At 42.3% G+C, this 23,512-nt stretch overlaps 1 protein-coding gene across 1 annotated transcript in view; it reads right to left on the reverse strand.

Moving 5' to 3' along the window:
• Positions 1-4,464: 4,464 nt before the first annotated feature.
• rapgefl1 (Rap guanine nucleotide exchange factor (GEF)-like 1) overlaps positions 4,465-23,512 on the reverse strand; it is a 43,108-nt gene continuing 24,060 nt past the window's right edge. The window contains exons 5-16 of the mRNA XM_038305689.1: positions 18,703-18,800; positions 18,481-18,593; positions 16,964-17,131; positions 16,787-16,884; positions 11,975-12,097; positions 11,602-11,780; positions 10,369-10,459; positions 10,235-10,285; positions 10,064-10,151; positions 6,255-6,319; positions 5,400-5,454; positions 4,465-5,304 (exon numbers count right to left, since the gene is read on the reverse strand). Coding sequence (XP_038161617.1) covers positions 5,180-5,304; positions 5,400-5,454; positions 6,255-6,319; positions 10,064-10,151; positions 10,235-10,285; positions 10,369-10,459; positions 11,602-11,780; positions 11,975-12,097; positions 16,787-16,884; positions 16,964-17,131; positions 18,481-18,593; positions 18,703-18,800 — 1,254 coding nt within the window. The 3' untranslated portion in view covers positions 4,465-5,179. The remainder of the gene's footprint in view (positions 5,305-5,399; positions 5,455-6,254; positions 6,320-10,063; positions 10,152-10,234; positions 10,286-10,368; positions 10,460-11,601; positions 11,781-11,974; positions 12,098-16,786; positions 16,885-16,963; positions 17,132-18,480; positions 18,594-18,702; positions 18,801-23,512) is intronic.

Genomic DNA, 23,512 nt, shown 5'->3' on the forward strand with positions numbered 1-23,512 from the left:
CAGCAGAAAAAAACTCCCCTGAAACTTCCCTGAAAGTACAAAGTTAGAGGACGTCTCAAAAGAGAGCATCTTCTTATTTTTTATTTAGTTTGGGGGGAAAAAGGATTAAACTATAATTTCTGTTTTGTTTTTTTTTTCAATGCTTTTATGTTTATAATCCAAAACTTTAAATAATATCTTATTCGATTTAATTTTCTGTAAACTGTAAATTAAAATAAAGACTCTGAAACTTGAGGCCCCGCCCCCTTCCGAACGTCTGCTCCAATCATGTTCACAGAAAGAAAGAAAGTTTCCATGTAAACAACCACTTCTGTACAAATAAAAACCAAACAAGTTTAGATAGCAAACAATCAAACTGAAAAGATTTCTGTACATTTCATAAAGTCATAAATTCTGATATAATTTCTCTGTTTCATCCTCGTCTTAAACCTTCTGGGGTTTTTTTTACAAAGAAAAGACACCAAATGAAAGGTTTGTCCTCTAGATGGCGCTGCTTTCCGTCCATTCATACATAAAATAGAATCTCCGTTAGTTTTTATTTACACACTTCAGATAATTACAGTTTTTTCAGTGTTTTCAGACTGGAAGCGGCCAAAGTTCTGGATCCCGGCCCAGTTCGGGGCCGAGGCATTGATCGATGCTCGGACCGGAGGCTGTGGGCCCAGAACCGGATCAGATTCAGGACCCGATCAGCGGATCAGAACCGGGCTGGGATCCACGGAGGCGCACGCCCAGAAAGTGGTCCTGAGAGAGCTGTCGGCTGACTGGTGACTGCATGGACGGAATCTGAATTTCAGGAGTGGAGGGGGGGGACGAAAGTATTTTTTAATATAAAGATGGACGGCCAATCAGGGGGCTTGTGTTAAACGGGCTGCAGCTTGAGCTATGGTTTTCCACTTGGTCCTAGTGCTCGACCAATGTCTGTTTGACAAAGTGCAGGGGACATGGACCCCCCCCGTCCCCCCAAAAAATTACGTCCATGGGTGACTGGGTTTCTGGACCCGACTGGACCAACTTGAAAACGCTTCAATGAGACCTTTGTGACGGATCACCGAGCCCAGAACCAGTTCTTCATCTCAGCAGGAAAAAAAAAAAACCTCAACAGAGGTTCCTGAAGAGAAAAGCTTTTATTTTGAAGGTTTGAATCAGATTCCTGTTTGTTATTTATCTGAATTGGCTTTATTTTGGACACTAGTTAGTTTTATCTTCTGATTTAAGATCCTTAAACTTGAATGTTTTTTTTTTTTATCTCTTATTTGGTAGAAATTTATATTTTTGTTAGGTTTAAATCAAAAATTTGGTCCATGTTAAACTAATTTTAAATATTTCTAATTACATTATTTTTATTTATTTATTTATTTTGTCAAAATCTGGCTTCGCTATTGGTTCATGGAAGGTTTTCCAGAATTCGGAACGCAGGAATCTTTCCTCAGATTGATTCTGGTTCTTGGGATCTAATTTCTTTAAATGTTGGAACATTTCAAACTGTCTCGAGGTTCTCCAACCTGTGGAAATAAAGTTCAGGCTCTGGTTTAAATAAAAGGTCCAATCAAATAATTTCTCTTCTGTTCAGAATCAGCTGGTATCGGCTCACCGTCAAATCTATTTCAGTTTTAGTCGGCTCGTTTAGAGCTTCCAGACTCAACCTTCCTGCTTTAGAGATATTTTTGTAAACAAGAATCACTGAACAGGATGAACTAGTCCTCAATGGTTCTGAACTTCCCGGTTTCAAACCAGTTCAACCGACGGAGCCGCGTCTGAACAGAAGCGGTCTCAAGCTGGATGTCATGGTACAGATGGAGGATAAAAAAGATCTCAGTGAAGGAAGAGGAGCAGAAAACGTCCAGATGTTTGGAGTAAAAAAGCAAACTGATCGACCGACTAACAAACCATCATCCATCCATCCATCCATCCATCCATCATCCATCCATCCATCCATCCATCCATCCATCCAACCATCCATCATCCATCCATCCATCATCCATCATCCATCCATCCATCCATCCATCATCCATCCATCATCCATCCATCATCCATCCATCCATCATCCATCCATCCATCCATCCATCCATCATCCATCCATCATCCATCCATCATCCATCCATCATCCATCCATCCAACCATCATCCATCCATCCATCCATCCATCCATCCATCCATCATCCATCCATCCAACCATCCATCCATCCATCCATCCATCCATCCATCCATCCATCATCCATCCCTCATCCATCCATCATCCATCATGATCCATCCATCCATCCATCCATCCATCATGATCCATCCATCCATCCATCCATCCATCCATCCATCCCTCATCCATCCATCCATCCATCATCCATCCATCCATCATCCATCCCTCATCCATCCATCATCCATCCATCCATCCATCATCCATCCATCATCCATCCATCCATCATCCATCCATCCATCCATCATGATCCATCCATCCATCCATCCATCCATCCATCCATCATCCATCCCTCATCCATCCATCCATCCATCCATCATGATCCATCCATCCATCCATCCATCCATCCATCCCTCATCCATCATCCATCCATCCATCCATCCATCCATCCATCATCCATCCCTCATCCATCCATCATCCATCCATCCATCCATCATCCATCCATCATCCATCCATCCATCATCCATCCATCCATCCATCCATCATCCATCCCTCATCCATCCATCCATCCATCATCCATCCAACCATCATCCATCCATCCATCCATCCATCCATCCCTCATCCATCCATCCATCCATCCATCCATCCCTCGTTGGTCTCGCCTTCAGTTCCGGCGGCGTTAAAAACAACTCTTTAGATTTCTATACCTGGAATAAATATGTCAGCATCGTGATGAGCTGTACGAACACAGAACCAAGCGATCCAAACACAACTGGACTGAACTGAACAGAACTCTACTGAAGAAGGAGTAAACAGAACCTCTGTGTGTCTCTGAGCCCTGAGGTTTGACAAAAAGTGCTTTGACCAGCCGGCGCCACTTCCCGTCTCCTGGGTTTATTGCCTTGGACCCGTCAGAACCGACCAATGAGAAGCCGGCTCCGTGCGGAGGTAGGCGGGTCCTTTGACGAGCCGACCAGTCGTTCAGGTGTGACAGCAGGTAGGGAGAAGAATTTCATCACCTCTAAGGAGTGATGTCATCCCATCAGCGCAGCTGATTGGCTGGAGGTCCGGCCAATCAGGTGAAAGAACCATGCTCTCTAAAAGGACCATTCCTGAGCTTTCACTTCAGATTTAACCAATCAGACGGAGGTTTACAGAGTTTTTATCTTCTTAGAAAACCACAGACTGATCCCTGAAGACGAGTCCCATCTAGATCATCTAGATCTTCAAACACTGCCTGGAATCAGAGACTGTCTTCAAATGATGATCGGTAGAAATCCAGCATCTACTCTCTCTGATCCGTTCAGTCTGAGCTCGCTGCCGCCTCCTCCGCCGGCGTCCATGAGTCCCACGCTGGAGCTGTCTGTGAAAACATCGGCGCCCATTTTGCCTGACAACCCGAACTCCCAGAGGAAAAATGAAGCCGGGATCGGCGCCGGCATCAAGGCGGACCCGTTCACCTGCAGCAGGGATCACCTCAGTTGGCGGTGAAATGAAATGATGGCTGTTATCCTCCTTGCTTTAAACATTTACAGATTAGCTGTGGACCGCTGGCGGTCGGTTCCTGGTAGCCTCCAGCTCCTGTTTGATCTGCTGCAGATGACCTGGCCTGCAGCAACCCCCCCCCTCCAGAGTCAGAGTACCGGCAGCTTACTGTAGGGGGCGTCTTCTCGCTGCAGATAGATAGCTCTTTAAAAGCGACCCGTTTGGTCCATGAAGTCAGTGAAAAGAAAAGGCGGATCCCGAAAGTCGCAGTGCAGCTTATCTGCAATCCGACTCTGGTTGAAAGCTGATTGGACGATGCCTGCAGCTTATCTGCGGTCTGATTGGTCCATGATTCAGGATCAGGGATCGGTTCCTAACACACAGCTGTTAAAATCAACGGGGAGGTTCTGCTCCTGATCGATTTACGCCACTCAGTGCTAACATTAGCGCTCATGCTAGCATCACTATCGTCTCTATTCCACCGATCACTCATCTGATGGCATTCACTAAGTGTTGCTGCTTGTCTAACTTTGTACCTAATGTTTCAGCGAACAGTAAATGACAGTAAACCAACCAAAGCTAACTGCTAACGTTGCTAACGCTACATGTAGCTTGACATTCGCACCAGTCCGATTCTCAGCCTTAACCTCGCAAGAAACACAACAAATACGAAGAGGACTCCTAAAGGAACTCCATTTAGTTTTTCCTCATATAAATAATTAAACTAACGATTATTTAGCAAATTGATTAATCTATCAAAATGTTTTTGGATTAATAATTGGATAGCCAAAGATTTCTTTAATCTCAAATGTAAAATGTTTAGTTTTTTATTTTGGGCTTTTATAATTGGGCTGCTCTGTCAGCTAAATGCATTTTTTAGAGTCTCTATACTCAAGTTAATGATTTATTGATGAATCAATTAGTTGATAATTATTTAAATAATTGATTAATCACGATTAATCGCATTCATTGTTTCAGCCCTAAATCAAACGTGAATTAAAAGAAAATTTCAGAAGGATTTTATCTGTGAAATACCAGCTATGACTCATTTAAAGGAAAAAAACTAAACAAATACTGCCATCTACTGGTGAAGAAAGATTCCCATCACCAGCAGCTCATCTCCTTTAGGGCTCAAAAACAACTTTATAGTGGGGAATAATAGAAGAGGCCTGATCCAGTGATGTTTCTCACTTAAGAACATCTGGAAAGAGAGGAACTGATTCTAACCAAAGACTTAGAGAAACTTTAAACTTTAAAGGACAGAAGCAAAGTGTTTCTAATAATGGCAGATTTTAGAGGCAGGCTGATGTCTGATTTTCATTTTTCTGCTGCAGAGAATCGGTCCGATCCAAACTGAAACGCGGTCCAGCTGTGCGTTAGGAACCAGCATTTAGGTTTTGGGTCGATCCGGATGGTTCTGGTTTTTTTCCAGTGATGCAGATCAGTCGGCAGCAGCAGCACAGAAGCAGGAGAGTTTTGGGTTCAGCAGGATGAGGAGGAAAAGGAGCGGCTGTGAGTCTGATGTCCTGAACCTCCTCTTCCTCCGCCTGCCTCCTCTGCTCCTCTACGTGTCTTTGGGCTCCAGCTTGCAGGACATGTCGAACAGCAGGTTCTGGTTGTCGATCACCTGCAGCTGACGGACGTAGGCCTTGGTCTGCAGGTGTGAGGGGGACGTCTCCGTATCTACGGCTACCAAAGAGAACACATCCCTCAGTAAACGCTCCCAGCTGCAGTGGCAGAAACACGCCAGCAGGTGGAGACAGATAGGAGGAGTTCAGACTCACCCAGCTGGGAGCTTCGGAACCGCCTGATGGTTCTCACCATCTCAGCCACTTTATGCTGCGGAACAAACATAGAGACGTTAGCATCAGTTAGCATCGGACCGCGACAAGAACCCAAACTGATCCAGAACCCAGCAGCCCAAACTGATGTCTTTCAGTCATCAATGCTCACATTCAGCGACACAAATCAAGCTGGGCACCGTTTCATTCACAACACCTGTCCCATCAACCAGGAATCAGAAATACTGTAATAATCCCAGGGAGGGATTACTTTAGTTACATTACTCCAACTGTAATAGAGTGACTATAGGACCAGTTTAATAGAACACTATTTCATACAGTATCTATAATTAGGGTGTACATTTCACAGTTTCTAATTTTGCTACAAGACATATAACAATGTGAAATTATTCTAAGCTATTATTTTTGCCTTCATTATTTTTAGGAATTTATAATGCTTTACATTTTTACCTTGTTTTAAGGGACTTTATTTTGAAACTATGTGACCAGGTTTAAGTTAGTAGCTACCGCGAAATACAGAGAAGAAGAGGCTGAGATTGAAATGCAGTAAAAGAAGGAAAGATAGTTAAAAATAAACTTTATTTGAAAGACTTGCACCCTCCGAAGTGGCACAAGGTTAGTGCTTATGTGAAAGACATGTTTAATGTTTTCATGTGTTTTGACTGCTGCTTACCTTATGGCGGCTGTACTTTAAAGAAAAATGAGGATGTCTACAGAGCTGTTCTAAACGATATTTATTATTTTTACTCTTGTGTATAGAAAAGACGCACATTAATCTGTCTAAGTCTAAGATTTAACTTTACACCCAACATCTGAGTCAGAGGTGAACAAACCTACCATCTTCTCAAAGTTGACGAATTCTCCGTGGAACGTTTTGCAGCTCTCATGTAGAAACGTCAAATCTGCAAACGACACAAATGGAGATGAGTCAGTCAGGGGGAATTTACCATTAGGCAATACTAGGCAGGTGCCTAGGGCCCCAAGTTCCTGGGGGCCCCATAAAACTGTGTTTGCATTTATGGTTACAACTATTCCTTATTTGTGCACATTATTTATGTTTTTGATAAAAATGCTTTGGCTAAAATGCCATCAGAACGCTGATAATATTAAGTGTGTCTCAGCCCCCCCCTTCAGCGTCCACCATATTGGATCAGTCCATTTGCTGCACATGTTCAGAAAGGTCCAAACAGACAGCAGCAAACCATTTGAAAACAAACCATGCAAAGAGCAGTGTTGCCAACTTAGCGCTTTAGTCGCTATATTTAGCCACTTTTCAGACCCCTCTAGCACTTTGATTTCTAAAAAGCTCCTAGCGCCAAATCTAGAGACTTTTTTCTGCTACTGGAGACTTTGGAGACAACATCTAAAAGCAGCGAACTCTGCTCTCCAGAGCAAGTAGATTGGTAACCCCGCCTCCTGCTCTCCTCTATCTTGTCTGCTGTCATGATTCATGCAGCTATTATTTCATCCAAATGAAAAATGGAGAACAGATAAGCAGATCATGGCTTGTCTACAGTGAAAAGAAGGACTGGGTTTTTTATTCTTCTCACACTTAAAACAAAAAAATAACAAGAAAAACAAGAAAATGACAACGAGCATCATTCTGCTTCAGGCCGACTGTAGGAAACCAAGGAGCTCAGAGGGAATGTGGAGTCGGTACTTCACTGCTGAACAGGCAAGGTTAATATTAGCATTAGCAGAGCTTTCAATCGCCTGACAAGGGGTAGAGAATGAGAGCAGAAAACTTACTGGCCAGGGGGAGTTAAATATTTTTGCTGTCAACCTTTAACTCCAGTTTTTTTTTTTGCAGTTTCTCACTATGTGTACTTGTGCATCCTTGTGTCTTCGTGAGACGTCATCAGCCTCAGCTCTAGTACTGGACTGTGGCAACCAGCGGAGCTCCGAGGCTAACCAGAGCCAGGGCTAACGTCAGCATTTCTGCTGCAGCCAAGGCTAACGTTAGCCCGTCCGCAGAAGCCAGGGCTAACGTCAGCCTGTCTGCGATAGCCAGGGCTAACGTTATCCCGTCTGCAGCAGCCAGGGCTAACGTTAGCCCGTCTACAGCGGCCAGGGCTAACGCTAGCCCTGGATGCTGCAGATGGGCTAACGTTAGCCCATCTGCAGCAGCCAGGGCTAACGTTAGCCCGTCAGCAGCGGCCAGGGCTAACGTCAGCCCGTCTGCAGAGGCCAGGGCTAACGTTAGCCCGTCTGCAGCGGCCAGGGCTAACGTTAGCCCGTCTGCAGCGGCCAGGGCTCACGTTAGCCCATCTGCAGCGGCCAGGGATAACGTTAGCCCTGGATGCAGCAGACCTCTCTTTGCATAGGCGTGTGTGAAGTACCGCTGGCTCTGATTGAGGTTTGAGTTCTTTTATTTGGCAAAATGCTAATTTAATTTTTTGTTTTTCTGTTTAATGGTGGTCGGTAGCGGCTTTGATGGACCTGTACAGGCTCCACATGCTGCGGGTTCGGTTTGGCCGACTCACCAGGTCCACCTGTTGGTTCCTAACCTGTTCCTCATTCAGTGACTCTTGTCCTATCAGCTGCTTTTAAACCCTTCGAAAGGTGCCGCTCTGTTAGGTCTCCAAGCTCATATCAGAGTCACTCTGATCCTCGGCTCTCATCAGCTGGTTTATTTATAACAGATTGTTTAAAATCTGTTTAAGGAGTAAAATTATTATCCTTAACTTGTTTTTGGTTTCTCCTCCCAGATCACATTCCTCAAATTAGTTTTCATACGATTCATTTTTCACCCTCTTTGGTCCATTCTGTTCTCTTTCTGTGTTGCCATGGAAACAGAGCATCCGCGCTCTCCTGCACGCCATCTTGCATCGAATCGTTTGGCTTTAAGACGTTTAACTGAGATGGATTTCAGCAGAGAAAACCTGGAGTTGTTAGAGAACCCAGCGTGTTCAGACTGGAATCGGGTCAGGAAGCAAACGAACATCCGGGTCTTTGCAGGAACAGAAGATTCTCCCCGTCTGCCTCACTGCAGCTGATGTTGAACGGATGGAAAAAGTTTTCTGTCAGTTTAGATCCTCATATATCCTGCTGAGCAGCTGGAAATGAGGAGGACACTCTTTGATGAAGAGTGTGTGTGTTTGTAGGGGGGGGTTTGCTTTGCAGATGAACAAAGAAATGGCCGGCAGGTCTAATTAACCGGATCTGCTCCTCAGCTTTAGGCAGACACGTCCCCAGCGGTTTAAGTCGTACCTGGGAATGAACTCATCACCTCTGCAGAAGTCTCCCTGAGGAACCTCTGGGATGAAACCGACGCAGCGATAATCTCTACTTGGAGCAGACCTGAACCGTCCCTGAATGTTCAGCAAACCTCCAGGGATCCAGTATATCTACAGATTAGATGCTTATAATAATGGCTCATTTCTTTCCTCACGCTCCAAAGAAACTAGTCCATGCATTTGTTACTTCAAGGCTGGACTATTGTAATTCTTTACTATCAGGAAGTCCACAAACTGTAGTTAAAAGCCTTCAGCTGATCCAAAATGCTGCAGCCAGAGTTCTGATGAAAATGAAAAAGAGAGATCATATCTCTCCTATCTTGGCTTCTCTTCATTGGCTTCCTGTTAAATCAAGAATAGAATTTAAAATCCTCCTTCTCACATATAAAGCCTTAAATGGCCAAGCTCCATCTGATATCAGAGATCTGATTGTTCCTTATGTTCCTAACAGAGCACTTCGCTCTCAATCTGCAGGTTTACTAGTGGTTCCTAGAATTTCTAAAAGTAGAATGGGAGGCAGATCTTTTAGTTCTCAGGCTCCTCTCCTGTGGAACCAACTACCAGTTTTAGTCCGTGAGGCAGACACCCTGTCTACTTTTAAGGCTAGGCTTAAAACTTTCCTTTTTGATAAAGCTTCTAGTTAGAGTGGCTCAGGTTATCCTGAGCTATCTCTATAGTTCTGCTGCTATAGGCTTAGACTGCTGGAGGACATAGGGACCCCTTTTTCATCATTCTGCTTCATTCTATCTCTATTCTCCCACTCTGCAGAATCTGTTAGTTCAATCTCTAACGTTCTGCTCTCTCTGCTTTTTCTCATAGTAGCTTCATCTGGTCTGTTCCTGTTTGGCTGTGACTCCATCCTGGAGAGAAATATCAGCTGTGCTGCTGCCATCAACACCTTTGTTTCTAGATGTTGGAGCTTGGCCTGTTTTCCAGTGTAGTCCTGTTTCTCTGACTGTGACTAACTGGATGTGCTCTCTTCATCCTCTGACATGGGAGCTGGCTCGGAGCTCGTCTGCCTGGCTGTGTGTTTCCTGGACGGGGCCGCCTGTGGAGCTGGTTGACAGTTGCCTTTTGTATCTATGCTTCTTTTTCTATGTCTGCTTCTGTTTCCTTGAACCCCAGTGGGCCTCAGCAGATGGCCGCTCACACTGAGCCTGGTTCTGCTGGAGGTTTCTTCCTGTTCAAAGGGAGTTTTTCCTCTCCACTGTTGCTACAAGCATGCTTAGTGTGAGGGATTGCTGAAGAGTCAATGAGTCGATGCAATCAGCTGGTTTTCCTTAGATAGAAAACTTTGAATCAATCTGACTGGATGATCTGGTGAACTGGAAAGTGACCTGAGATGACATGATGTGAATTGGAGCTATAGAAATAAACTGAATAGAATTTAATCTGCAGGTTGTGAGTCACCCTTTAGCAGCAGCGGGGTGAACGGGATCAGCGGAGGCCTCAGGCTGGTCATCAGGTCTCTGTAGGATTTGTGGTTCCTGGAGGGATCCTGCAGGATTAAAAAGTCAGAGGTAAGCGTGGCGTTTATGGACTGGCTCGGCTCTGATGGCTGCACGCTGAGCAGTTACTCACAGCGAGGCTTTCAAACTGCTGAAACTGCTTCCTGAACTTCCCTGGGAGACCCTGAACACATCAGAACAGATTTCATTATAGAAACAGCTGCGGTTGGGCAGCAGCCGATGGACGCTAACGGCGCCGGGTCGTACCTCCCAGGTGAGCCTCAGTCTGCTGACAGCTGGGTTATCCAGACCCAGAACCACGGCCAGGAAGGACAGCAGGTCCTGCTGCTGTTTGCAGCTGAAACGTAGAAGAAAGATGTAATTTTACAGCTTCAACAGCAGGAGGCAGCAGAGAGCTGAGGAATAAATCAAGGGATTCAGTTCAAACAGAATCACATTAATATCTGTTGATAAAGATTTCAAGGATCGTGCCAAAACACAGTCACATGGTGTTTCATCCACATGCCTTCCAATTTAATAAAACATGTTTCAAAAATAATTTTTTCGCAAGTACTTCTTGTTTAATAGCTTTGTAAACAAATAAAATGAGATTTCAAATTCCACCTGACATGTGTGACTCAACAGCAGGTATTCATTTTTAGCCCCGCCCACTAATGGCCGCCATCACTTAGGAAACTAGAGGCTCAGACCTTTCCAAGGAGGGGTCAGAGGTCATTGTGCGACCATTTCAGGTGATGTAACCGGCATGCGTTACATAAGCTGCTCTGTTATTCTTATTTTCTATTCAGTTTGGTGATTTTATTGGTAAATTTCAATGAACCAACGACTAAATCTGAGGAGCAAAGACTTTGCCTCATGCTGAAAGTCTCCAATAATGGAAATCAGCTTATTTCTCTGAACAGATTCCCTTTTATGAGTGGAAAAATATTTCCTCCTAGCACTCTGCCCATTAAACCTTTGTGGAACAAACATGCTTCAACTTCTTCAGTCCAGATTAGCTTGACTTATAGTCAAGATGTGGATCTATAAAGTCTGAGGTTCATCCAGAGTTTCTAATGGGCTTTCATGGTGTTTTGCAGTTTATTTTGGAAAAAAACAATTGGCAAAGCTAAATATTTCTAATTTTTTCTTAGTTTAATCACCTATAAATCAGAAATGGTGACATTTAAAATAGCGGTTCCACCTGAAAATATTCCTCAATGTCTTTCTGTCACATAAACACAAACAATTCTATTTAAATGTATAGTTTGGGAGCTGAACTTGCTTTAATTCACTGGATTAATGGAATTTCAGGTGGAATTTGCCCCTAAGAGCCTCTGGGCTCAGGGGGTTAAACTAATCCGTTTTTTTTTATTTCAGTTTTTGAGTCTTTTCAGGTTAATTTCTGTATAAAATTAAAGATGTAATTAAAAATATTCTAATCTGATGATGTTTCTTTATTAAAATGTTTGAGGCTAAGAGAGGAGCCGTCAGACTCACAGCGCTGCGATCTTGATGAACTTGCGCAGCAGCTGGATCCTCTTCGGCAGCGACTGACACTGCAGGATCTCCGTGGCGACCCAGTGCTGCACCTCGCTGCAGCGCTGCAGTACCAGCTCCAGGTTTAGGGGGCGCCAGCGCGACTGCTCGCCGTGAAATACGTAACAGATGAACTCCACCTGCAGGGGGCGCATTTCAAAACGAAATTATTCGGGCAGAATTTGATTGATCACTTTTTGTGTCGATTCTCAACCAGACGCTGAAAAGTTCAGCTGACTTTTTTTTTCTTATCGGGATTTTCCGATTCTTACATTCAGTTTTCTTTCATCAGAGCATCACGGGTTTTAAAGCTTTCATCAGTGGCTCCTCTCACCTCATGAACGCAGCTGAAAAGTTCCCAGTCGAACACCACCAGCTGATTGGCCACTTCCTCCGCCGACATGTCATGAAGTTTGCTGTCGCCAGGCGTCCAGTGGATCTCCTCAGGAAGAGGAAGCTGCAGGAGGTCACATCAAAACGAAGCGTCTTAAATTTCTCTTACAAACTGAATCCAAGTTTACGGCGAATTTTGGCAGCAGAGCTGCGAGAGGAAAATAGATCACATGTTGTTGACATCGAGTTATTGGTAGGGACCAAAAGGTCGGTCCAAAGTTTTGTTAGGGACATGTCCCTATTGTCGCCATGTCAACCTACGCCCATGAGAGAAAGGATCAGAACCTGCAGGCCTGCATGAAACAAAAAGAGCAAAAGGCAGGCTCCTGTTCGGTCAGACCAGCGTAGTCAATACCCGTTTATCAATTTAGTTTGGTACGAAAAATAGTCTTTAAACTTCCTCAACGGGCATGTATCCCTTTAGTCATGTACGATAAAACTATTTAATTACTTACGTTTTGGTGTTTTTTGATAACCTGACTCTGCCAGATGGATTTGCTCCGCATATCCATCTGGAAACCTTCCGTTGAAGTCATTTTGGGAAGGGGCGAAAATACTGGTTAGCTGATTGGCCTATGTTGGTGATAGACGGGCCAAATAAACCAATCAGATCAACGGAGCATATGACGTACTAACAGCCAGGCTGCTCTTGCTGAAACCAGTCGGGAGAAGAGCAAAAACATCTTTTCCTCTGAGAAAAGCCTCCAGATCAGTGTTTTCCTCTTCTTTCAGTGAAGAAATACTCTGTAATTCCGATAAAACTTGCTCGATAGCCACGCTAACGCTAGTTTCATCGGCTGACGCCGCCATGTTCTTTAGACTGAACTGTCGCGCTTCTCGTTGCGTCACACCTCAACCCGCCTCAAAGCCAACGCTGATTGGACGTTCGTTTGGTGAACGGCTCCAAATTTTCTTTAACGGAGAGTCTCCAGACTGATCTGCGAGTGAAACCTTGAAAGCTCGCAAGATCAGGATGGTCTCACGAGGCTAGTTTTTTTAAGCGTATGGCGGTCTGACCTTAAGTTATTTTTTCGGGGGTGTTTTGTTGGTGAAGATTCTCAGTCATCCAGGTTATAGTCATTCCAAAAAAATTAAAAATCAATCCTCTGGACTTTGTTTCTAAGTTTGAAGACGTTTCTCTTCCATCCAGGAAGATTTTTCAATTCAAAATGTCAGAAATAGTGTTTAGTTCCAGGTTTTATCCAGCAGCCCAACAAAGCGTGGTTTTAGTTTAGAAAACATGTAAATAGAAACGGATGAACGGGTCCCCCCCTTTGGAATGGGGGTCGTTTGACTTCTTTGTTAGCCTGCAATGCCCCATACCTGTCTATGTCTCTGAAATTAGGTCGTTAGAGGGAATTGTTGGCCTGGATGAATAGTCGGACTCCTCTGCTCTCCTGTAAAGGGGCTGAGATGATGTTTTTCTTTGTCCATGACTAAAGGGATATTCATCCGTTTACGTAGTTTAAAGTTTATTTTTCGTACAAAACTGAAGGTATAAAAGTAAATCGGACGTCTTACGCATTCGTATTGACTGGGAATGCTGGTCTGACGGGGTATGTTCATCTGACAGAACACCTCCACCAGTGTTAGCTGTGGTCTCACTGGATCGCTTTACAGAGAACTCTAAGAGGTCAAAGGTCAGTGTTTTATGCAACAGGTCAACAGCAACTAATTATGTTTTTCGCTACTCCATCCATCCCGGAAGCACGATCCGTTCTGCGCACGCGTCAACAGATATACATCAGTGTCCATAAATAAGTTAAATATGGTACTAAAATGACTTATCTATATCCTTAAAACGCTAAAGAATGCTAATACACATCTTTAAAAAAATGTTTTATGACTTTTCTGATGCAATTTTGATGCTTTTTACATTTTCCCCATTAAACTGCTTCTCTGACGTCATAATGGGACACGATCAGAGCAGTCCGGCTAAATATGATTAAACCAGCTTTATCTGCATTTTAGTTGTTTCTTTCTTTATATTATGCAATATATAGCATAATGTTAGCACCAAAAGAAAACATAAAACTCAAAAAGACTAGATTTATGTTTAAATCCAAAGCTGATAGAGTTAGCTCCCGGAAGTAGCGTAGCATCCCATTTCCTCTGCAGATCAGGCAGAGAGCGATAACACAGGAAGGATTTAAATGCTTTTAATTAACCTTTAATACATTATAATTTAGTATCCTTACTATTTTTGGGCAGAGAAAATGTCATTTTGGTCTTTCTAACAAAATAAAAACTGAGGGTGACCCGGATGTATATCTATAAATGAGCTGATGGCGCATGTGCAGGAAAATGACCATATTTGGTAAAATGAGCTTCCTATTCCAGTCGTTCGTCTGCATCCATGTCAGGGATGGTTTCAGTTTTTTATTTAATATTTAAAGGAGGTTTGAAGTGGTTTAAAACCTGCTAAAGCTGCAATAAAAGGTTACTGAATTCATTTGGAGGATTAAGTTATAATTTACAGGTAAACCAGGTTTCTGTGAGTAAAACAAACCTCAAGCCAAAGAGCAGAGTCTGTAGAGAGGGTTGAGAAAAGTATGTTTGATGCACTGCTTATTATCAGGACAAACACAAACAGAAAGTACAGGTAACCCTGATTCTAACTCCTGTCATTTTCCACGGAAGAAAAACTGCCCAAACACGTTCAACGTTATCGGAAGAAATTCCAGGGCTTCCAATAAACATCGGCTCCTTTTGTACTTTTGGTTATTTGTTTATCAAATCGAGCTGAACTTCACTGCTTGTGTGTCTAAATTTGGATCCATTTAAATTAATTTAAGAAAAAATGTTGACCCATCAAAACCCAGCGGGATTTGATTCAATTCCTTTTAAAGGAGAAAATACTGCAGGTAGAAGGTGCAAACGTGCTGCAAGTACATACCTGTGGTGCAAACTCTAAAAGTTAGCCTAATGCATGAACATTTAAAGGAAAAGTTGCTCATATTCAGAATTCAAACTTTTTAAAAGTTCTTTAAATCTGAAATGATTCCATCCTGTTCAATAAATGATCAGTGTTTTTAATTCAGAGTAATTTTCATGTGAATGTGCTTTACTGGAGGCATCCATGTTTGTCAAAGAACACTACTGCCACCTACTGGTTAGTGACGTCACGGTGCGGTATCGGCTGTTGATCAAGTCCCAGTGCTGTATCTGGTGTTTGTCACAACGCGCTATTATCCAAGTCATCTTGAAAACATTCTTCTTCCAAATGTTGGCTACATATTACGGGTTTTTTCTCTGGCCAAAAGTTCGATGGCAAATCCTCCCTCTTCAAGTTGGCGATCCAACGACCAACCCGTCCGTGGAGGATCAGGAATCAGAAAGGTGGAATAACTCTTTTTTTCACTTTTACCCGATGTATTCCAGCATCCAGCTGCCATGCACGTGGGCATTGTCAGTTTCACTATAGCTCTGGTGAATTTCAATGGTGAAGTCCTCTGGAAATCTTCAATAATTGTTGTTGATTGCAGATGTGTCTAGTAGTTCCCATTGATTTAGCTTGTAAAGCGGGGAGAATGGCGCTAGGCTTACCGCACCGTGACGTCACTGCTGGAAGATGGCAGGAGGGAGGGGCTACTATATTTGGGTAAAGATGGCCGCTCCCAGGCTCAGTGATCGCAACGAAAACTATTGTTTTGTTTCATTTTACTTCTTAGGCCCCTGCTGCTGTGATACAGGTGATGGAGCTAGTAGTCAGTCAGGCAGTGAGGTAGAGATTATGGCGACCATGACAGTTAACCCTTTAAAGCCCGCCACTTAACACATCTAGGGCTGTGCAAGCAGCCTATTGGCGGCGCTGTTGCTAATAGTTTGAGATGTGTACCTGGGGTTATAAAGTTATTATTTGGTATAGGTTTACATTTCAGGACACGCACAGCCAGATTCGGGATTCGGGACAAAAGCTTAGAATTCGTGACTTTCCCGATTTTTTCGGGACATCTGTTCACCCTGGAGGCGCAGATAGTCGCCTAACTCCTGCTGCTCTCTGATGTCGTGGTTGAGGTAACAGAGTTCTTCTTCACTGGTTGTGGTTTTCCCAAAAAATCCAAAATCCTTTTTTTTTTTATTAGACTATGTAAATTTACTAGTCTGCTGCGGGGAAACCTCTTTACTCAGCGACCACTAGCTTGCTTGATGTTGCCATGACAACGTAACTTTGGTGAACTTGAGTTGGTTAGGCTATAAAAATAATTTGATTAAAATCAAATACATGTAATAGTAAAGTAAAAAAAAAATAATTTCACAACATATTCATAAGAAATTTATAAAATTATAAATTGTGCTGTTTTCATTAAAATTTTATTTTTATTACATTTTTAAAAAAAGTCTCCCTCTCACCACTAGGGGTGCTGCGGCACCCCAACTTCCCGCCATGTTAGCTAGTCTCAATTTATTATTTTTTTTGGAGGGGAAGTGATTATTTAGAACCAGAAACTGCTTTACTGTCCAACATTATGAGCAAAAGAAATTTCACTTTGGTTTCAACACATCATCTTTATAGGAAAAAAAACATTAAAATTAAATGTTCTGCTTTCAGACTGAAATATTTCCAAACTGAATTTCTCCCTGTTTTTATCTGGCGTTCCTAACAGAGGATAACTGTCTTTATCTTTAGTTGTTTTGTTTTGCAGGATCAGCTTCAGCTAGAGTGGCTCTCAGAGATCTCCCATTTCATTGGCTGCTGTTACTCTACAATCAATCAAGCTTTAAAAACCAAATCAATAACATGGATGCTCACCAGGGAGTCCAGTTCAGAGGGTTCACAGGCGAACAGGTGGGTGTTGACTCCCAGCGTGGTGAAGACGGCCTCGTCGCTTGGACGGAAAACGGCTTTTTCTACAGACACAGTTGGTGACGTCATCTTCAGACATCAGCAGAAAGGCGGAAAAAAACAAACAAATGCGGGTTTACAGACCTCCGGATGAGGTGACGGCCACCAGTATGAGGTTCCCCGGTAGAACTGGTTGGTCTTCACTGTACTGGAGCTTCTCTTTGACCAGCGCCAGAATCTCTCCGACCCGACAGGACAGGCGGCTCCGGATGGTGACGTATGAGTGATCCGGGGTGTACACCCTGCAGAAGACTGCAAACACCCCCGAATATTTCAGATATTAAATAGAATTTAAAATCCTCCTTCTCACATATAAAGCCTTAAATGGCCAAGCTCCATCTGATATCAGAGATCTGATTGTTCCTTATGTTCCTAACAGAGCACTTCGCTCTCAATCTGCAGGTTTACTAGTGGTTCCTAGAATTTCTAAAAGTAGAATGGGAGGCAGATCTTTTAGTTCTCAGGCTCCTCTCCTGTGGAACCAACTACCAGTTTTAGTCCGTGAGGCAGACACCCTGTCTACTTTTAAGGCTAGGCTTAAAACTTTCCTTTTTGATAAAGCTTCTAGTTAGAGTGGCTCAGGTTATCCTGAGCTATCTCTATAGTTCTGCTGCTATAGGCTTAGACTGCTGGAGGACATAGGGACCCCTTTTTCATCATTCTGCTTCATTCTATCTCTATTCTCCCACTCTGCAGAATCTGTTAGTTCAATCTCTAACGTTCTGCTCTCTCTGCTTTTTCTCATAGTAGCTTCATCTGGTCTGTTCCTGTTTGGCTGTGACTCCATCCTGGAGAGAAATATCAGCTGTGCTGCTGCCATCAACACCTTTGTTTCTAGATGTTGGAGCTTGGCCTGTTTTCCAGTGTAGTCCTGTTTCTCTGACTGTGACTGACTGGATGTGCTCTCTTCATCCTCTGACATGGGAGCTGGCTCGGAGCTCGTCTGCCTGGCTGTGTGTTTCCTGGACGGGGCCGCCTGTGGAGCTGGTTGACAGTTGCCTTTTGTATCTATGCTTCTTTTTCTATGTCTGCTTCTGTCTCCTTGAACCCCAGTGGGCCTCAGCAGATGGCCGCTCACACTGAGCCTGGTTCTGCTGGAGGTTTCTTCCTGTTCAAAGGGAGTTTTTCCTCTCCACTGTCGCTACAAGCATGCTTAGTGTGAGGGATTGCTGAAGAGTCAATGAGTCGATGCAATCAGCTGGTTTTCCTTAGATAGAAAACTTTGAATCAATCTGACTGGATGATCTGGTTGATCTGGTCTATAAAGTGACCTGAGATGACATGATGTGAATTGGCGCTATAGAAATAAACTGAATAGAATATCCAGAAATCCGTCCTCATGGATGCTCTAGCTCCATCTACTGGTGGTCTGTCAAACTGCTGCCTGTTTTGCGGCAGAAAGTCTGAAAAAGTTAAACAGTTGGGTTGTTCTTTGTGTTTGAAGTTAAAAATCCAAACCTCAGATGTGCGTTTGCTCAGGGTGTGTCTGTTCGTGATTTGTTTATCCCAACCGCAGATTGCAGCTGTGTTTGCATTTGGATTGTGTGTGTTTACAGATCAGAGCGCAGCAGTGTGTGTGCAGGTATCTGTGGGCGTCGTACTTTCGTCTGAGCCTCTGAAGGCCTCGCGGGGCTGCAGACACGCATCGATACGTCTGAAGTGTCTGAAGAGTGGACGGACCTGCTTCTTCCTGCTCTCCTTCTCCTCATCGGAGCTGCGAGAAACAGACGTACCAAAATGAAAGAGAAACCAGCACAGAGTGTTGATAAATACGAAATGTTCTCATGTGTTCCCACTGCAGCCGCTCTGAGTCTGGTTCTTACGGGCAGTGCAGGATCTCGGTCCATCGCTGGAGCTTGAGGACGTCCTCCACCAGCTCGGGGTACCGAGTCAGCTCCTTCACCGCACACGAGTACAGCTCCTGCACGAAAACGCAACACGTTATTCACCTCAGACACGCTGGCGACAATCGCCAGTCATCCTGGACACAGTCGATCCTAAAAGGCCAAAGAATAAGATCAGGATTTGAAGCACAGCAGACGTTTAAGGGAATTCTGTCCCTTTCAGAACCAGTGCTGGAGATTCCCATCAGGCTTCTCTCTGAAGCGTTACTGTAACAGTGAATGCTGGAGGTGGCTGATAATTATCAGGAAGACATGTTGAGGCCTGACTGCATCCCATTCTCTGAGGCAGATTACACAGTTTTACTGAAAGGCTGCAATCAGGAAGGAGTTTCCTGTTCTGGAAACAACAGAAACCCAGAAACACTGAACCCTGTAACCGTGGATACCAAACAGAGAGAGACAAGGAGTCTGGCCTAAAGCAGATCTGCAGATGAGCCCCACGGTTACATCTTTAAGGAATCTGCATCATCCCTGAGTGGATCAGCAGCTGCATGAAAAAAACAAACATTTACTGCCTTAAAGCTCTAGTCTGCGGCTGTTTCTCACTATGTGTACTTGTGAGTTCTCGTGTTCTCGTGAAATGTCATCAACCTCAGCCCTAAAGCTGTTCAGATTCTAATCTAATCTAATCTGGGGACATTTCCAGCTCATAGATAAAAATAAATATAGTTAATGAAAATTAAAATAGGAAACGGGGACAATGATGTTTTCATCCATTTTTTTAGGGATGCAGGATATTGGGATTTTGGCCGATATCCGATATGCCGATATTTTAAAACTCATGTAGCCGATAACTGATATCGATACCGATGTTAAAGCTGGACAAAAATAAGTAGTCATTGAAAATAGCAGTTTTGTTATCCATTTCTGACACTTTGAAAAATAATATACTCAAATAAATTCTCATATGCTGATATCAAATAGATTTTTAAAAACGCTGTATCAATCTATTTTACTTTCAAAATCTCGTGAAATTTCATCGTTCTGTTACAAACTCTCGTGATATTTTGCAAATTCTTGTGAGATTTTGTTAGTAAAATAGATCGATACCGCGTCAATATATCAACATATAAAAATATGGCAAAATTTCGTGAATTTTCGGGGGATTTCGTAGCATAACGATGACATATAGCAATATTTCATTAGTAAAGAGATTGATATGGTGTTTTTAAATGGCAATATATCAGCATATGAAGATATTGGGATATTTTAATGTATCAATATTTTTTCCCTCGTCTTTAGAAGTTTTTAAGTCTGTAAAAAAGAAGTTTTTGAGGAAGAAGAAGAAGTAGTATTTTTTATTATTTTTTTTTTTTACACTTTAGAAACTCAGAAGCTGATCAAATATCGGGTTAAATATCGGTGGGGGGGCCGATGTCCGATATTCCGTTTTAAGGCCGATACCGATAGGGGGCCGATTATATCGTGCATCCCTAATTTAAACGGTTATTACGGTAGAAAGAGCACGTTAGCATTCTGCGCACAGAAACAGCTGTTAGTGTATAGACGAGGAGCAGAAAGCTCCAGTTTTAAAACAGATGAGGAAGTTGGTTATCACAGCTGGACGCAGCTACCCTGTGTTACCCCGAACTCCCACATCCTCCGCCCCCCGCCCCGCCTCGCCCCCGCTCAGCACCTCCTGCTCAAAGCCTCCGCTGCTCCTCTCGTCCTGCTCTGCTCCCACTTCCTCTGATCTCGAGGAGAAAATGCGCTATATTATCATTAAATTTATAGGAGCAAAACATGCGGAAATGAACGCCTCATTTAATCTGACATATTAAAAAAATCCCCATCAGCATCCAGTAGATGTTCAGTTTCTGCCCAAATATTTTCCTTTTGTTGTGGATTTTTGTCGCAGGGATTAATATGATCATATAATCTTTACATTTATATCCTATCACAATAATAACAGCTTATTTAAAACAAAAGCACAGCTGTTTCTATGAACACATGAATAGAAAATACGTTTATGATTGTGAAAATGTATTTCTATATGACTTCACTATGACTTTTTTTAAGGACAGATTATTTTTATGCCCTGAGAGATTATTTTTCATTCATCTAAACGTGTAATAAAATAAAACATGTATATTTGGTGTGGCTGCTTTAAGCTGCTCATCAGAATGATCCACATTTATAGATGTGTTTTAATAGCTGTAATTTAATCTGAATATAAAAATCTAACCTAACTTTTTTAATAGTGAGAGATTATAATCCAGGCTGCAGGAGGCGACCCAATGCTCTGCAGCTGACCATGATGCAGTAGAAACAACTGGAGGACATTTATTTTTATAGTTATTTAGAAAAATATATAATATTTTTCAATTTGTATATAAATATAAAAAAGTTTAATTTAAAATTTTTTGAACGGAAAAAGAGTGAAATTCCTACAGACTCTTCATTGATGCCAACTGGCCTGAACACAGAAGACAGAGACTGAATGATCAGATAGCTCTAATTAATAACCACTATTGATTGATTAATATTATTTTATTAGGAAATGGAAGAGCCACATTCCTGGATTTCACACTTTGTCCTTGTTTAAATGTTAATAATTATGTAAAAATTAGGGATGCACGATATAATCGGCCCCCTATCGGTATCGGCCTTAAAACTGAATATCGGACATCGGCCCCCCCGCCGATATTTAACCCGATATTTGATCAGCTTCTGAGTTTCTAAAGTCTAAAAAAAAAACTTCTTTTTTACAGACTTAAAAACTTCTAAAGACGAGGGAAAAAATATTGATCCATTAAAATATCCCAATATCTTCATATGCTGATATATGGCCATTTAAAAACACCATATCAATCTCTTTACTAATGAAATATTGCTATATGTCATCGTTATGCTACGAAATCCCCCGAAAATTCACGAAATTTTGCCATATTTTTATATGTTGATATATTGACGCGGTATCGATCTATTTTACTAATAAAATCTCACAAGAATTTGCAAAATATCACGAGAGTTTGTAACAGAACGATGAAATTTCACGAGATTTTGAAAGTAAAATAGATCGATACCGCGTTTTAAAAAATCAATTTGATATCAGCATATGAAAATATATTTGAGTATATTATTTTTCAAAGTGTCAGAAATGGAAAACAAAACTGGTATTTTCAATGACTGCTTATTTTTGTCCAGCTTTAACATCGGTATCGATATCGGTTATCGGCTACATGAGTTTTAAAATATCGGATATCGGCCAAAATCCCAATATCCTGCATCCCTAGTAAAAATGCAACATTTCTCCCTCATTCATAAAACGGTAAAATCTGGGACATTTCCGGGGACAGGTGGTCAAAAACAGGGACTGTCCCTGGAAATCTGGGACCCTACTCCACTGGCCACCCCACTCACCAGTGTAAATTATAGTAGCATCAGTTTAGCATTTAATCCCATTTTAATCCCATTCTGCCAGAGACGTAACATAAAAAAATCCAGTAACCAAGATATGAGGAGGAGTTTACTTAAGTCAGGTTTACCACTAAAGTAGATTAAAACCCTGAAATTATGGCTTTTAGTTTCAGTGGCCACCCCAAGATTTTTAGTGGCCCCATCTGGCCCCCCTAGGAAACATTTCTGGAGGCGCCGCTGCCTGTGTCATGGTGAGGGTGTTAATCTGTTAATTTGATCTGAATTAGGCTGATCATTGTGATAAATGTTTGGTTTGTTCCCAGGTTAATAATAAAAAGGCTCTTTTTGACGTGTTTGTTTGACTAAAGATGAGGAGCAGAAATGTAACATAAACCAAACTAATCAACAAACAGTCAGACAGACCATTGGCTGCAGCTGCAGGAGGACATAGACTCAGATAAAACAGAATGGTTGAAGCTAATCTGGTTCAGTGGTTCTCCAGGATCAACAAGTTTTATCTAAAGATGTCTTTAGAACTGATTGGTGACCTTTAGTTTATATCATCAGATAGTTATTTTAAGTAGAATTATAAGTTGTTTTGTTGCTTTACGGTTGTGATTTATGATCATAGACTACCAGGCTTAGTTTGTTTGGATCTATGAAAGTTCCTCATTATAAAAAATAAGAGGCAGTAAAAGGAAAACTGAATGAAACAAGATCTGAATGATTTGAGAATTCTGAATCATCCAGTTCAGAATTAGTACAAAAAAGTTCAAAAACAATCCGCTGGACTTTGTTTCAAAGTTTAAAGACGTTTCTCTTCCATTCAGGAAGATTTTTATTTCAAAATGTCAGAAATAGCATTTAGTTTGACCCCCTTTCAGAGACATAGACAGGTATGGGGCATTGCAGGCTAACAAAGAAGCCAAACGACCCCCATTCCAAAGGGGGGGACCCGTTCATCCGTTTCTATTTGCATGTTTTCTAAACTAAAACCAGGCTTTGTTGGGCTGCTGGATAAAACCTGGAACTAAACGCTATTTCTGACATTTTGAATTGAAAAAGCTTCCTGGATGGAAGAGAAACGTCTTTAAACTTAGAACAGGGTTTATAACTTTAACTTAATGCTTTTTAATGCTCTTAGAAATGATTTTAATGCCACCACCATGTAGCCGTCGACAGGCTGCAGCCAGGTCCCGAATTCCTCGTTTTTCAGCCACTTTTGTTGAAATTTGCTTTTCCCCCATTCTTTAGCTTTTTCTCCGACTCAAGCTTCTTTTCTGAACATACAGGTTTGCGACGCAAATATATCGTGATATAATATGACTGACAAAATTTTTTTTATAAACATTTTTTGTAAATAAAGATT

This window comes from Cyprinodon tularosa, unplaced genomic scaffold, assembly GCF_016077235.1.
Source record: "Cyprinodon tularosa strain WSP-4 unplaced genomic scaffold, ASM1607723v1 ctg560, whole genome shotgun sequence".
In the NCBI taxonomy this organism is placed as follows: Eukaryota; Metazoa; Chordata; class Actinopteri; order Cyprinodontiformes; family Cyprinodontidae; genus Cyprinodon; species Cyprinodon tularosa.